The sequence below is a fragment of the Onychomys torridus genome, chromosome 5 (genome assembly GCF_903995425.1).
Source record: "Onychomys torridus chromosome 5, mOncTor1.1, whole genome shotgun sequence".
NCBI lineage: Eukaryota > Metazoa > Chordata > Mammalia > Rodentia > Cricetidae > Onychomys > Onychomys torridus.
The window spans coordinates 76,508,482-76,525,512 of record NC_050447.1 but is presented as its reverse complement, the minus strand read 5'-3'; the positions used below and the strand labels follow the sequence as shown (position 1 = coordinate 76,525,512).

General features: G+C 37.5%; 1 protein-coding gene across 3 annotated transcripts in view; it reads left to right on the top strand.

Moving 5' to 3' along the window:
* The window catches only part of Nebl (nebulette), a 364,943-nt gene that overhangs the window by 278,246 nt on the left and 69,666 nt on the right, over positions 1 to 17,031 (top strand). The window contains exons 11-14 of one of the 3 annotated variants that reach the window (XM_036186871.1): positions 880 to 981; positions 1,888 to 1,989; positions 11,383 to 11,496; positions 13,075 to 13,179. The exons of the other annotated variants lie outside the window; for them this stretch is intronic. Coding sequence (XP_036042764.1) covers positions 880 to 981; positions 1,888 to 1,989; positions 11,383 to 11,496; positions 13,075 to 13,179 — 423 coding nt within the window. The remainder of the gene's footprint in view (positions 1 to 879; positions 982 to 1,887; positions 1,990 to 11,382; positions 11,497 to 13,074; positions 13,180 to 17,031) is intronic. 3 annotated transcript variants of the gene reach the window in all.

Sequence of the window (17,031 nt, the reverse complement as noted above, 5' to 3'; positions counted from 1 at the left end):
ATAGACACATCAGACAGAGCTGGTAACACTGCCAGAAAGAACTGTACCCGACTGCTAGGACTGTAGATTGTCACATTTCATGACATAGAGAAGCAGGTGCATGAGGAGATGTTGGCCATCATGCGCTATCATAATTCTGTTCTCATCTTTTCCACCCATTTGTCAATCAAGGTAATGGAAACAAGCCATGGGATCAAAAGTATTTTACATTTGTTGGCACTTGTCTGTTTTTCCTCTTTAAATCTCCACTTTTCACCCTGTGGCTGGTTTATGCCTAACACACACTCTGAGCGACAAGATTCCTTAATATAATTGTTTTTCTTTGGTAGAATTAGATTATAGTAATGATGTAATCTAATAGTAGATAAGTATCTCCTAGGCACGAATATCTGAGGAGTTCAGCTGGGAAGGAAGAGAAAGGTGTAGTCACGAAGGCAGAGGATGCTTCACCTGCCCTCCCCAGGGGAGTGATTATGTGTATTTGTCAGGGATTGTCCTGCATCCCCTGGATGGATGGATATGAGATGGACGGGACCAAGGATGTTGTGTATGTGTGAGAATATAAACATACACAATTAGGCACAAAACATTTTCATAGAGTGCTATATAGAAAAATCCTTTCAGATTGGTTTGTGCCCTAGTTTTGCTCTTCTATTTCATAGTATATATCTATTTCAGACACTTTAATGAGACATGGGATAGCAAAGAGTTAATATATCAGTGGAGGTGAACGATCTGGACAAAAGTCATGAAAAGTAACAAAGTTAATATGTTCTTAAAGCTATCATGGCAAGGAGAAATAATTCTATGGAAGTGGTGGTAGCTAAATGAAATGACTAATTTATTCTTTTTTCCAATCAAAACTGTCTTTTTAATCAGATTTCTTATAGAAAAGATGTGCAGGACATCCACATGTATACAGCGGAGCTTGACAGACCGGATATCAAGAAGGCAACTCAGATCTCCAAGATCATAAGCAATGTAATTTATCTCTCTGAATCGTGTGCAGATGTGACTTCTTTTTTATTTTGGAGGGAGACTGAGCTCAGCATTAGAAGTTGGATGGGTAATTCAAATAGCATAATCAATTCATTTGAATTAATGACATCTCAATTCTGTCCTGAATTATCCATTTGATTATGTAAATTTTGGGGGATATGCATGAACTGCCCATGTTCAGCTTGACTATATCTAGTATTAGCATATTTTTAGAGGAATGCACACTCCTGGGTATATGATCACATTCAGATGTCTCAGCTTGGAAGCCAGACTTGTCAGTCTTCTGATCCCACTTAATCTCTCACCTTACTCCCATCCAGGGAGCTCAGCTTGGCCTCTTCCCATCTGTTGCTGGTGGTTTGCCGATTCTGTTCAACCAGCACTTACTTCTGCACATTTCCTGCATGCCATGGCTGTGTCTTATCTTCTCTGGGATGCTCTTCCAAGTTAATGTCATTTCACTTGAGTGCACCAAGCATCCTGGTTAAAGTTAACTCTTGGAATAGCATAGCCCATGCCCCCTTAAAATCGATAAAGAAACCAATTCAACTGCTAGTACCTGTTTTCCATGGATGAAATAATAACTGCTATCTTAGTAAAGAATGCAGAGTCTCATCTCTCCAGAAAAGCCCTAGTGTTTTTTAGAAATCAGAATAAAGATGATGATGTCTGGCTACTTAGATTAAAATAAGTAATTGTTTTACTGCTGAAAGTTGAATTTACTCAAGTTGCTACAAAATGAATTTCTGCTTCGGCAGTCACTATTTCAGTATTGGGTATGCTGTATGAAATACTTTTAATGGGCTAAGGGACCATTATATTTTATTGTGACTAATGTTAGTGTAATATAAAGTAGGAATGTTAAAATTTTCTCATTATTCACTTCAGGCAGAATACAAGAAAGGGCAAGGCATAGTGAATAAAGAGCCTTCTGTAATTGGAAGACCAGATTTTGAACATGCTGTGGAAGCCTCAAAACTTTCTAGTCAGGTAAGGCTTGAGTGTGATGATTCTTCAATGGCTTTATTCAGAGGTTTTATTTCAAGGAACATGGAAAACATTTCAAATAGATAATATATTTAATTGTAAGAATAAACAGAGGTAGTGTTTCTGAAGCTACTTCAGCTAGGATTGCAATAATTACAAATTTCGGCAGAGGGGGAAAACGTCTAATTCTCAGAACAAAGCATAGTTTTCTTTCCCCTGGGCTCTCATCGGAACCTGTTTTAATGAGTTTGGTCATATTGTATGTCCAGAGATAGTGACAGCCAATACCAAAAGCCATATTTTATGCACATCTACACAAAATAGACACACATACAACTTTAACTTAGTAATAAAATATTTTCTCGATTTATAAACCTTTTTCCTTAATTAGAAAATAAAAAAGGCAAGATATAATACACAAAACCTTGAAATCTGGTTTTAGAACATTAGTCCTAAAGAGTCTAAAAATCTGGAAAGTAAATAGATTGAGAGTTTAGCAGGTTAAAATTTCAGTTTTTTCAGAATTATCATATAAATGTCATTCAATTTCAATTAGAATCCAAAAGGATTATTAAGAATATGGCTGAAATAAATTTAAAGTTTCTGTTGATGGGAGTTTTCAGAAAGAGCCTTTAACAGTGTGAGAATGGAGATCAGTTATGGAGAAATAATAGAAAACCATTTGAATAAGTCAGTATGGGGTTAGTATATATTGAGAGGTAAAATAATCAATGGGATGGAGTGACATTCCCGAAATAGATTCCAGTATGTCTAAGAATTTAATGTATGGCAAAAGTATTGACTCAAGTCAGTGGGGAAAGTTAGGCCACTTAATAAATTGTGCTAATGTCACTAGCCACCCATTGTGGTGAAAGAAAATTGGGTCCACATCTTTATCCCTATACAAAAATGAATCTCAGGTAGAGTAACAATATGAATTCAGGTCAATTGTGATGCTACATTCATATAAGTCTAGGACTCAGGAGGCTGAGGCAGAAGGTTTGAGGTCAGCTTGCATTACAGAATGAGACCCCATCTCAAAGTAAAGCAAAGCCAAAACCAAACAAATGAATGCCAACAAGCAAACTGAAAGATAGGAATGTAAAAACTAAAATATTAAAAGAAAATTCAGGGGTTATTATATAGCACAAGAATTGTTTTTTAACAAGACCAGAGGTCCAGAGTTTCTAACAGAATAGTCAGAAACAATAATTGCACAAATATTAAAATCTCTGCCATATGTGCTGACCTCCACTTGTCATTTCAACACTCAAGAGGCCAAGGCAGGAGGAGTATGATTCAAAGGCCAGCTTGGACTACTCCCTGAGACCCTGTCTCAGAAACCTCAAGGAAGTCAGCAAATAAACAAGGAAGCTTATTGAGGGGGAAGTGACAGAGTCAACAATAATGTTAACAAAATTTTTTTAAAAATGCATTTATAGTTTTCAATTGGGGGAAAATCCTTTTCTTATATTATACTTCAAAATGGAGCAATATAAATAGATAAAGATCTAAAGTATGACTGAATAATATAAAATAAATCCTAAGTCTAGAAAGATATAGTGGATTCCTGGTTTGAGATTCTTGTTACTCAACATCACCATAATGTTATTTCTTCCAATTAAAGGTTCTATGTAATTCCAATTCAAATCTAAATAATTCAAAACTGAGGATCAAATTAAATAATTGAATAAATTAAACAATTGTTGCATTTGTACAGACAGGGAAAAATTGAAATAATATTTTTGAATAATAAAAAGAAGAGCAATTATCTCAAAATATTTGCAAAAAGATTTATATATAATATACATGATAAAATATTTTAATAGCTGTGTTTGTCATAGGCTCTTTTTTATTGTATATGTATGTGTGTGTGTCCAAGCATACATATATGCATAAAGATGCTCCTGAAGGTCAGAAGATGATATGAGATGATCTGGGCCTGGAGTAATAGGTGGTTGTAATCTACCATGTGCGTGTGAGGAATCAAACTTGGGTGCCCTGCAAGAGTGATGAGTCCTCTTAACTGCTGAGCACCCTCTTAAGTTCTTTAAGGTGGAAACAAAAATGTCAAAGAGCTCAAAAGAAAAAGTGAGAAATGAGGTGAATAGGATTCTACAGAGAGGAAAAAGAAATGACCAATAACTATGTGGAAAGATGCTCAGATTTATTAGGAGAAAGATAAATGTCAACAGAATTAAAGTGAAATGTCATTTGTACCCATCAGCATGCTGTCTCTTGCTAGTGTGGGGGAGAAGTACATGTCGTTAGAAAGGTTTTGTGTAGGTGGGAGTTTTGAGCAAGACTAGGTTTAAAGGGAGGGAAATCTGCTCAAGAGGAAAGCCTCAAATAAAGGATGGAAGGTTACTGAGGACAGCAGTGGGTCCTCTGAATCAAGGGGGATCAGTTATAGCCATAAACAGGAATCTGGGAGGACTTTAATGAGAAAAAGGTCAGTGTTATGTTAATTTGTACTATATGGCATTGCTTACACAGCAGAACAGAAATCATGTGTTCCTTTTATATAATATATTAGCACATGATATTATATTCATATATTAATATACTTTCTTAACCTGACACAAATCTAAACATATCTAGGAAGAGGAAATCACAAGTGAGGAATTGCCTCTATCAGATTAACCTGTGAGCATATGTGTGGGGACATTTTTTTCTGATTGCTACTTGGTAGGAGGGCCCAGTCTTCTGTGGGTGGCACTATTCCTGGGTAGGTGGATCTGGGCTGTATAGGAGAGGCAGTGAAGCAATCTGGAAGGAACAAACCAGTCAGCAGCATTTCTTCAGCTTTCATCATCTCTGTTTCAGTTCATGCCCTGAATTCCCTCAGTGATGGTCTGTCACATGGTGGCTGTAAGATGAAATAAACCCTTCCCTTCCCTAGTTACTTTGGGTCTTGGTGTTTTTCACAGCATTCATTCAATTTGCTATTTTGACCATTTGAAGTCTAACAGTATTAAATGAATTCATAATGTACTACCATCATCACCATCCATCCAGTTCTTCGTCCTGTAAACTAAACTCTGTAGCTGTTAAATTAATAACTCCCAACCCAACTGTTAATAGTAGGAATGATGTGTTGTATCATCAGAGTAGTTAAAAGAGAAAGCGATTCCCACATGTAATGCAGGGTGTGTGTGTGTGTGTGTGTGTGTGTGTGTGTGTGTGTGTGCACATGCATGTGTACATGCTCATGTATGTCTTTGAGTTAGATTCAAAAAGAAAAAAGTTATCACCATCTCAACTGCAATCACTCAGTTAGCTTGCACTTTCGGGTGAGAAATATATAATCACAGAAAAATTTGATGAGGGACAGCTTATGTGGACATCACTCCAGGCAGGTTAAGATGTCAACACTCTACAGGAATGGTTGGCCTCTGTGAGAGATGAAAATCCCATGGGCCAGCTGGGAGTTGTTGCAAGAATCACACAGGAAATGATCTACCCCCTGAGAAGTCTCCTTGGCTTTAGTGGAGGAGGGAGGTGGAGAGAAGGGATGTGTGTGAAAGATGCAAGAATGTAATTGTGACTTGTGTTAATTGTTTTACAGTTTACCAGACCTTTTGCTTATAAAACAACTTTGTGGCTTGGAAGGCTTCTAAAGCATAGGAAGTTGAAGATATGCTTGGACAAAACTCTTATAAAAGGCCTAAGATAGCTATGGAAGCCCAGATTATCCCTAATAATGTTTGTTATGAAGGCAAGAGAGCTTGGACTTGCTTTGGGTTTATTGTGCATGTGTGTGGGTGCTATAGATCTCACGTAGAGGTTAGAGGACAACTTCCATGATGTGGGTCCCACAGATCAAACTCAGACCATTATAGCTTGGCAGCTAGCACCCTCTTGAGCCATTTGACCAGCCCCCTCCCTGACTTGTACCTCCCTTCCTTCGCTACAGATGGACATTTTTCCTCAGCCACACAGTAGATTGTACAAAAGCAGTCTGGTCCCTTTCAGTGAGTAGGAAACATGGCAGTAGAGCAAGACCCCCTGAGCTACACTATGGTTCTGTGGCTTGCTTGCTGAGTGACCTGGGACATGTTACTTTGTTTCTTTGTTTCTGTAAGATTGATCTGACAGCTGCTTATTAGAACTGTGAGTGCATTGTTAGAATGGACACCCAGCCCACAGATCCCACAACTTCCTAAGAACCGTCATTCTTTATTTTTATTTTTTTTATTACTTGGAGTGTTTTCTCACCTACTTTTCTTTTAGATGAATTCTCAGACAGGGCAGACAGAGAGCGGTAGCCCTCACCCAGACTCCGAGCTTAACTCCACTCTACCCAGTCCTCCCTATGAGTTGGTAAAGAAAATTTCAACCAGAGTATTTATTTTCACATTTCAGAATCAGCCCACAAGAGTCCTGCCTTTTGACGTCCCCCCATCGGGGTTTTTAGAAATATATTTTTTCAATCTCAAATTATGTAGCCACCGAGTGATCAGATGCTTAAACAGGTTGCAATCGCCAAGTCTTCTGTACCCATCAGCTTTACTTTTCCTTTGTTCTTATAGTATGTAAATCCCTGAAAGGGAAAAGATGGGAAGAAGAGTGAATAGGAGTCCTAGAATGGCTTGTTGAATGTGTGTTCTCAGGTGCATCAACCTGAAACCAACGCCAAAAAGGTAGTTTCTTATTTTCACCAGTAACTTGGAGGTTCATGCGTTTACTGACTCCTAAGCCCTTGGCAAAGGCACAAACATCCATTGGTAGAAAGGGCTTAGGAATTCAGTAAGCAGGGAAGAGGTGAAATAGGTGCTTGAGAGAAGGCAAAGACAGGGCAGTGGGCTGCTGTGTAGTGGAGATGACAACAGACTGTGAGTGGGAGAGATGCTCACATTTTGCCTGTACGCTGTGCTCTGTGTGATTTTACTTGGGCTAGGCAACAGAAATATGTACCAAACTATTACACTAACTTGAACAATTGTTTTAATCTCAGATGTAAGATTTTCCATTTAAATTTTATTTTTTAATATTTATTTTTAACTTTGTGTAAGTGTGTGCATATTGTGCATGCATGCATGTGAGTGCAGATGTCAGTGGAGGCCAGAAGTGTCTAATGTTCCTGGAACTAGAGTTCTTGGTGGTTCTAAGTCACCTGACATCGTTGCTGGGAACCAAACTCTGGTCCTTGGCAAGAGCACTACTCACTTTTAAATTAAGCCATCTCTCTAGCTGCAACTTTCTCTTTTAAATTGGGAAGATACATATTATTATGTTGTAGTTTAAAAGTTTTAGTAAAATAAAATTGCATGTGCCAAGACAAAGAAAGTTTATGTGCATCTCAAATATAGACGGATTGTCAAAACTATCAACTTAAAAGTTGTAAGTAAGGTTAAATTGATACTATGTCCTTATATCATCTGAACTTAATATTTGGTATTTATCTGCAGGATGAAGGAATTAAATTCTTGGTTTAGTTTTATAACACCAGAGAAACAATATAATATAATAATTAGCATTTGTTACAAAAGTGTATTTTTATATTGATAAGAATGATTTTAAAACTTAAAAGATCCAGTATGGAAAATTTAGTAATAAATAGTGTCCTTAAACTGCTAAGGGTATTAATTGGCTTGGAGATGCTCCCATTCTTTCTTCCTGGCACACACATACTCTGCCAATTTCCTCACACTGCCAAGCATGAGCTTAAATGTCATATCCCAAGTTGCCAATGTGAATGGATCTCTGTTCATTTCTGTATAGTTCTTGATGTGGTTTGTATTAGTCCCATATGTATATATGTCTGTGTTTTAAAAATTACTTGATTGAGTTACCCTATGGCAAGTTCCACAGCCTAGGGCTTTAGGTTATGCAATAAAATAGATTAGGATGTTGATAAATATGTGGATGTCTGTTTAAGGACTTGAATTCTTAACACTCAAACAAAGGTGAGATTATGTTATTTTGTAAAGAAAATAAAGGCAAATAAGTCTCTGAGTTTAGTTCCCAGACTCAAATAAAAAAAATGAAAGAAAATGTAAGAAGGAATGAATGAAGGAAAAAAATGAAGAAAGAAGGAAGGGAAGGAAGGAAGGAAGGGATGAAGGAAAGAAGGAAAAAGAAAGGCACTGATAACATTCTGTGTAAAATTCAGACTTATAAATCTAATTGTTTCTATGCTGAGTTCTATTTTAAATTCCTTACTGTTTGTCTTGTTCACTTGCAGTTCAATTTTAGCAAAGATTGGAAAAATGGATACCTTTAGACACGTGGTGTGTTGTTTTCTCTAATAATTAAGGTCCACTCCTCACATTTTCAATATTTTCCCTAACATTTGTTTTTATGGCTATGCTGAAGGTATGTTTTTCTATTTGCTGACTCTAGGGGACCTTAAGCATAGGTGATGTCATGAGAGAGCCAGACACCTGAGAGCTGAAAACACGTGTGTTTAGGAGACTCATTTCCTGGTGGCATGGCTCTGTGTAGTAGCACTTAAAGAATTAGTTTAAATTCTGTCATCATAGCCTAACAGTCACGTGGGGCCTTGCTAAAGTCTCACTATAGTCAAAACTCTTTAGAAAATAGGAGTTTGCTTTTATATAATCCATCATTCTATTTATTAGAAAGTGATGGATATTTGAGCCACTATGTGTGACACTCATAATGTAAATGAAGTAACTTCATTACTTAGTTATAGAACTTCATTTATTACTAAAACAATGAGTCTGGGTAGAAGGAGTGACATTTGATCTTAAAATCAACACTTGTGTCTCCTTTCTGCAATGATCTCGTAACTGGCAGGTCTATGCTTTGTTCCATGCTTGGGTGAGCAGTGACAGTCAAGGCACTGCAGGGACCTCCTGGGAGATGAGGGTGTGACTAGGGAAATAGACAGTCAGGTTGTGAACTGTGGATTGAAAATGGAACAGGATGTTGAACATGTCTGTTCAGTTAGCAAGGGAGACAGTTGGAAGGTGAAAGATTTGACCCACATAAGCCATCTGATTCTCTTTATTCAAGTATGTGCAAATCATGGAGAAGCTGTGAGGCAAGATCCAGTTGTATGTCAGTGTTTGATCAATGTATTTTTATATAATGCAGTTATTTTGTGGTAGTTGATTAATGGTGGAAACTCTTAGGTTTTGTTTCATGCACATCTTTTGAAACCACATCACTTAGATAACCAAGGTTTAGAATGAAAACAATTTTACAGCACTCTGCTCAATATATATATATATATGTGTATGTGTGTGTGTGTGTGTGTGTGTGTGTGTGTGTGTGTGTGTGTGTGATATAATTATATCAGAATGATGTGGGCAAGAGATTGAGAATTATTTCTCAGAAACATGTTTTTACTTGGAAGAGGAAATGCCAGGTTTAGGAACACCTAAGTTGCCATTTTTATTTCTCAGGCCAATCTACACATTGTCTTTGCATTTGATGGACTCATGCAGCAACTCCTTGGTATACAAAAACTGTAGGAAATATGCTTTGGAGGTTGATAAGTGTCAACTTTACAGAGTCTGGAATCACCTGGGAGATGAGTCTTTGGGCATGCCTGTGGGGGATTTTCTTCATTATGTTCATTGATACTGGGGAGACCCATTGATATTGTGGGCAGGACCAACCCATGAGCAGAAGGTCTGGCACTGTATAAAATGGAGAAAGCAAACTATGGGGTGAGCATGCATTTACCCCTTGCTCTCTGTTGCTGTCCTTTAGATGATACATGAGTAGCTGTCTCTAGTGGCCACCTCTCTGGCCTCCTTGCAGTGATGGGCTGTAATTTGGAACTGTGAGCGAGAATAAATCCTTTCTTCACCAAGTTGCCTTGGTTGTTAGTTAGTGTATTTCATCCCAGTAATGAAAGAAACTCAGACAGGCTCTCTGGAGCAAAAGTCAGAGGACCTACTCTCTCACTTACATAACTGAGACGCACAAGTTGGTTGAGGTTAACAAATGGGGATAATTGATTGGAAACTTGCTGCCAATCAGCATGGCACAACCCATCAGCTGATGAGGGTAGCCCAGCCACTGCTGGAGAGCAATCTCTCTGAAGTGACTGAGCAGAAGGAAGTGTGGCTCAGAAAGGGGAGTGCAGGCGTGAACCTGGCCCAGTAAGAAGGATCCTGAAGTGAATGCCAGTTAAGTAGCAGAGGAAATCTAAACGTTTTCTGTTGGTGCTGTTGGCTCTGATTTCAAGACATTAAAAAATAATTTAAAATATGTTTTTTTTCATTTTAGAAATGCTGTACCAATTATTTAAAATAAATTTATCAGGCAGCACAAATATCAGAAAACTAGTTTTAAACAGAACACACAGAAGATACTTCTTCAGTGCTGGATTCCTACCCAAGCTTCATCAGCTCACTCTCATAGACACTTGGCAGGTATCCCTGAAGAAAACCACTACCCCGAACAGGACTATGAAGATAGTCATTTCCAATTCTGTTTAATAAGGACTGCTGCAAGGCAGAGCCTTAAGGAGTGTGGATAAATGCGGTTTATGAGTATATTAGAAGAAAAAAATTTTTCAGTATTTTAAAATACTGTAAAATTATAGAAATAGAAATGAAAGCCTGAAACAGTTTATTTTTGCTTTTGAAATATGTACATGATTTTCTGGCAGCATTCATCAAGGGTATACGAGGTATGAGAGGCTAAGGTGTTCTTTATGTATTCAGGGAGAGAACTTGTCCCCACATTCCTGTCTATAATGTGCATCCATACCATAATATATCTATGATGTAATGACTCTAAGTTGATAGCCCTTTTCTTGTCTTATAACTAAAGAATCAAAAAATGTAGACTGAATGTTAAACATACTTTTTCTGCTGCATAAGTCGAGGTGTGAAAACAGGAAAAACAAACTGTCAGGAAGCAGATATGGAATGTTGTAGGAAATCCATTTTCTAAAACTTAGGCTTTGAACAATTGAGACATGGATATTGCAGGAAAATATAGTTTGAATGAATCTTTGAATAAATGAAATATGGATACTAACTGCATTCTTTATTTGGAATATTTCCCGCAGGAAAATCCATTCAATTTCTGGTTTCAATTACCCATTTTCTAAGTGTGGCAGACCTTAAGAAATGTGTTTTCTCAGTTATAACTGATCCTGGGTTCCAGGAGTACAGAAATTGGAACCAATATGTAAAAAAATTATATTTTAAATACATAATTCTCATGGGCAGAGAATTTGAGCTAGTTCATGCTTAATGACATTCATGACCAATATTCAAGTAGCACATTAAATTTTTCTGAATGCCTCATTAAGCTTTATGGAGGGGGAATGAATATCACAAATTTACATTTTGTAACTATTCATCTGAAAGGTAGTTTTTATTTGATCTCTTAAAAAAAAGAACATAATTGTTACTTTTCCACAAAAATATGGGACTTAATTCACTCTGTCCTTTTTCTTTATGATAGGTTAAATATAAAGAAAAATTTGATAAGGAAATGAAGGGGAAAACCCACTCTTACAACCCACTGGAAAGTGTTTCTTTTCAGCAACACCAGCTCGCTACTGTCCTGGCAAGCGATGTAAGTTGTAATCTATAGAAATTGCTCTCAATATCTTTTGAGTCTTGTTTTCCTAGAACTAACTGTGTTGTAATTACTGATATTTAATCAAGATCATGTAATTTCCAAGTAATTTGTAGTTGAAAACACTGAAGCATATTTTCCTGAAGCTTTTCCCCCCAGAAAAGTATATTATTATAATTTGCTATTAATGGTTACTGATTACTAATTAGTTAATAAGTAGGAACAGTGGTATGAATAAAATTATTATGTCTGATCAAGAGTAGAAATAGATTATAGAGTTTTGCAGGGAGGAGATGTGTTTTTATCACAAATTAGTAGGTAGGACAACAATTAACTCATGATTATAGCCACAAAATTGAGTTTGTTATAAAGAATTACCTGATACATGGAGGTTTATCAAAAAGAAACTGTAGTGAATTGTGCTGCTAAAAGTTTAAAATTTCTTTCATTTTATTATATTAGGTGCTATCTTTGTAGATTTATTTTCATGTTTTTAAAGTTAAGATGCATTAATTTGATAAGAAATGATATTTGGAATTGTTACTAGGAGGAGATATTGTGTAAAAGCAGAAACACTGACAAACAAATCACTTTTCTATCATTTAAAATGTGTGCAGATCCTTTCTAGTCATGAAAATTGAGTATCATGGAAAGCTTGCTTTGCTGGTTCTTCAGCTTGGTTCACCTCTTTTCCTTGGGGCTGGCTTGACTTTTCTTTCATTAGGGTTTAGAACGTATTTATGGTCAATAACCAGTTTTGGTTTGTCTCTGGAAACGGGAAGTAGGTATTTTTGTCTTTCTGAACTTCTGGGTATGTCGGAATCTTTCTTTTCCTGAATGATAAGACTTGAATGCGTGTAGAGACGTACAGGGGGTAGGGACGAGTTCATCTGAAAGGAAACTAGAAGAGAGCCTTGAATGCTCAAGGCTGAGGATCAGATTGCCTAGATGTGATCCTGTCCTGCCACTTAGAATCCTGTTATGCCTTCAATCTTTCTGTGCCTTGGTTTACTCTTCAGTCAAATAAGAATAAAATATCCAACAATTAGGATGGCTGCAAAGATTTGTATAAAGTGTTTAAAAGTGTTGTGCATACAGTTCATGTTTTATACACTTGATGCTGATATTTGATTCTTATTGTTAGTATTAAATTACAAAGTAGTTGGTTTAAAACAAACAAAATAGATTTACATGGCTACAGAATGCAAAGCTGCAAAAGCTTAAAATTACAGTAAAGTAAAACTGAAATAATTTTGCAGCAGTGTGGAAAAAATACAGCAATGAGTCTCCTTATTTTCTAAAAGTAGAGTTTCTACTATAATTACATAAGTGTGTTAACACCACCGTTTTGGAATATATAAACAGTAAAAGAAATTTAAATGTTTTCAAGTCCATAAATAGCCATTTTACTCATTCTGTAGTGAATCAGCACCATCTAGTGGCTACTTGTAAATCCTTCTGTCACTTCTGCACTAACAGGACTGAGTGTGAGGAGGGGGGAAAAAGAGGTAACAATGCCAGAGCAAGCATGTTTTCTTCTGCTAGATGGTGTTTTGTTCCATGTTGTTTTTGTAGGTGAAGTACAAGAAAGACGCCCAAACCATGCACGAGCCAGTTTCAGATCTCCCAAATTTGTTGTTTTTAGACCATGCTCTGAAAGCCAGCAAAATGCTCAGTGGAGTAAGTTGGCAATCTGGTGGCCATTGTAAAGTAGATGTGTGTAGTTCTGAGATGCTGGTGTTCTTCTTTGCTCCCAGGCTTACCTGCTTCATTTGATGTGCTATGTGTCTCTCCTCTCCAACAACTAACTCGATAAAAAGCAGCCACCTGCTTGTACAAATCCCATGGTCAGAGTTTCTTTATAAAAGAGTTCTTTTTCTGATTCTTCACCCATTGATAGTGTCATAGATGTATGAAATACATTTTAGGCCTTTCACTCCATATTACCCTATCTTGTCCCCCATCTGTCTTCGGCTCAATCCCTTCTTCTCACCAACATGTACCTTTCCTACTGTCATGTCTATGTGTGTCTTTGACCTACTGAGTTTAATGAGGGCTGTTGGAAAGAGTGTGAGGTGGAGGTGATTTGCTGGAGCATGGTCAGTGGACATGGCTATTCCGCTGAAGAAAGTGATGCCCAAAGTGGGTTCTCGCTAGCTCCTCACATCTCATGACTACAAGCACACTCGTTGGTACTGGTAGAAGCAAGCATCCATTCTACCTTCTTCCCATTTCTTCATCTATAGCAGAATGAAGCCATTTGATTTCACACCTTGCAGTCAGGCTTCTATGAAAGCCATTCCAGTGTATCATATATGTTATGTCTTCAGTAGCAAACACTTGTCATAGTTTAAACTTTGTTTTCTCTGACAAGAAATCATGAAGGTGCTTATGTTGCATGGACATTAGGAGTTTAGTCTTAAGATGGATTCCACGTTATCTGCAAGTCAACAAGAAGGACTGTATGTCCTGATGAAAATATTTGTATCTCCTATTCAGTGATCAATCCCATAGAACTCTAGCCTCTGGGACACTGTGTCCACCCTTGGTGCATCTGGAGGCTGACTTCACTAATTCTTACAAATGATGACCCTTGGTCATTGGTGGCTCCACTCTGTACATATCCAGATCCCACCTGGTAATGACCAATTCTAATTTGACCCTGTTATTTCCATACCTACTTTAATAATAGTTACCCATTTGTTTAAAAAAGCACTCTAACTTACAGACTAATCCAGATCAGTTGAAGAAATACATGTTAGGAAAGGTGTGAGGAAAAGTGAAGGAAGTCTTTTTAGTAGCTGAGCCCACGATCTTCAGTGAAAAGCCATAAGACTAGATCTCTAAGCCATAATCACAAAGGAGCTCCAGTTCTTAGAACTGATAAAACACCATTTGCTATTTGTATGTCTTTTCTCTTGTATGTCACCACCACCAGCCTTCTCAGGGTGTACACTGCGTGTAAGTGCTTCACACTTGCAGAGATTAGTTTTAAAATACTTAAAAAGTATTCATCTTTGGGGTGAAATCAGTATATTACTTTTACAGTATTAGAGCCATGTTGCCAGGCTCAGAATTAGCCCTTGGTGTCAGGATGCTTAAATTACATTGTCCTGTCTTGTCCATGTTCATCCCTCCACCAATGTACACATCCTAACCACACCTGAGTTCCTCTTCTGGTTTCATGCTTTTCTCCTTGATTTGTTTTTCTGTCCTCTGCACCCTCTGCTCTCTTCAACCTCCAGTGCCCAGCTTTTGTCTTTGTGGCAGTATTTGCCGTGTCCTGTCCCCAACCCACACTCAGGCTAACTCTCCTAGGGATGTGGGGATTCATGTGTAACTGAGCAAGAATGCATACCTCTCACAGGCAATATTTCTTTTCAAAGTGTTGATATATGTTTGACAACAGAGAAAAAGAATAAAAATTTAATGTACACAGTTTCTGTCATCTCCCCAATAGAAAGCCCCCAACAAAGTCACGTTATTCCTTTTATTCATTGTTCACAGAGCTTAGCTCCCAGGCTGTCTTAGCCTAATTACATGGGCCAGACAGTTTGACTTTCTCCAAATGATTTACCTATTAAAATTGTATGAGACTATATGGGTTTAAATTTGTTTTAAGTTAGAATAACCTTCTTTTAAATATTTATATAAAGAGAATATAATTTTTCTTGATTCATAAGGTGATTGGATTTTATTAAAACAATGAAGAAGAAATTTCATGTTAGATATTTTGCCAAAGTTGAGTGCCAGTTTGTTATAAAAAGCTATTTTATTAAACATCGCTAAATGTCTTGGTCTATATCAGAATTTTTAAATATTAATGTGTTGTGTGTAGAGAAGAGTGAGTAATTTTAAAGCCTGTCAAGAACCATGAATTAAATGTTTGAAGAAACACTTTGCTGTGGAAAATGGAACTTCATATATTTAAAAAATATATATTATGTTATTCTACATAACTTCCACTAGGAGGCAACAGAGACTATTCAATACAGAAAATGAGGCCCTGTATTAGAAATTTCATTTGCAGATTGGAGTTCAAAGGATTTGATTTTAGCCCCCTTTTTAGTATATATCCATTATTCCAGGAACAATTCCCTAGACTTCATTAGTTATGGATTTTGATTCCAAAATAGAATATGTTCTGCCTTAATACATTAAAGCTGTATTTATTTTATGAGTAGATAGTATGAAAATATCTAAACAAAGCATAAGATTTCTTAATTTTTCATTTCAGGTTTAGGCTTGGCCACTTGCTTGAATTAGCTTTTATTTAGTTTCAACTTAAAATTCATAGAGGAACCCAAATTTAGGTGTTCTCTTCAGCTAAGATATAATGTGTGGACATTGGCAAGATTTCCTTTGGTACTTTCAAAACTTCCTTCCTTCTGGTTGGAGTTCCAGTGACAGGTCACACAGAAGCCAGGCTTCCTCAGGAGCTTTGTTCCTCTGGAGCAGCAGCTCTGTGTCAGGTCACCAACATCTTCCATTTTTCTGTTCTTGATGCCAAATGTCCCAACCTCTCACACTCCTGTCTGTGGAGCATCTCTTATGAGATTTATGGCCACTTCTTTTAGGTCGCCCTTCAAAAGTTACATATATTTCCCTTCACTCTACACAGAATGTCATTTTTCCTGAACCCATGGGCAATTGATTTTTACCTTTGTATGAATCTATGGCCTTGCATCTCTGAAACTACTGTTTTCTTGTAGAAGTCTTTTCCAAGTAGGACTAATTACTAAAGTGTCTGGTCTCTAGTGCTAGAAATCACAAAGCAATCTTGTTTCACTGCTGCTGATCTGGAGTAAAATGTCATCCCTACTCCATCCTTCCCAAATTTACCTTCTTATGTATGTCTAAATAGTAGAAGGCTTACTCTAATTTCTTCAACTCAAAAAAGAGAAAAATCAATGAATTGCACCCACATTCTTCAGGTCCTCGTCTCAATGCCTCCCATCCTTTCCTTGGAGTTGAAAGTTAGTTCTGTTCTTTCTCAGCTTTTCTTCCTCCCCATCACTTCCATTCTTGCTCATGGCTAAGTCTTTTTCTATAGCCCGGGTCTGAGTTTCTAGCTTCCTTTCACCCTGTTCTCTCTTTTTGTTTCTATCTCCTTATGGACCCTGCCAAACACCATGCATGCCCTAGGAAAAGACGTAGTGTCTATATTTCACCCCACCTTGCCCACTCATGATCCACAGGACCCCACCATCAGCTTTTCATTGCCACCCTGTGACTGTCCTCCACATCATGTGTACAATTAATCACTGAATATTTCTTGTGCTCTTCTCAAGGCCTCCTACAGTGAGACCATCTTGCCTTGTCCATTTATCTTAGTTCCAGAACCTCCTCCATGCTGGCTGCTATAGACACAGGCTCTATAACAGCACCGCAGCTCCGCCCCACTGGCTTGTATGTTGTTTGCTTTACTAAGAATCGTCGTGAGACAGTAGCTCAGGGTTGCCTAGAACTCATAGCAGTCCTCCCGTCTCAGCCTTCCATGAGCTACCATTCCCCAGTTACCTCCCCAAGTCT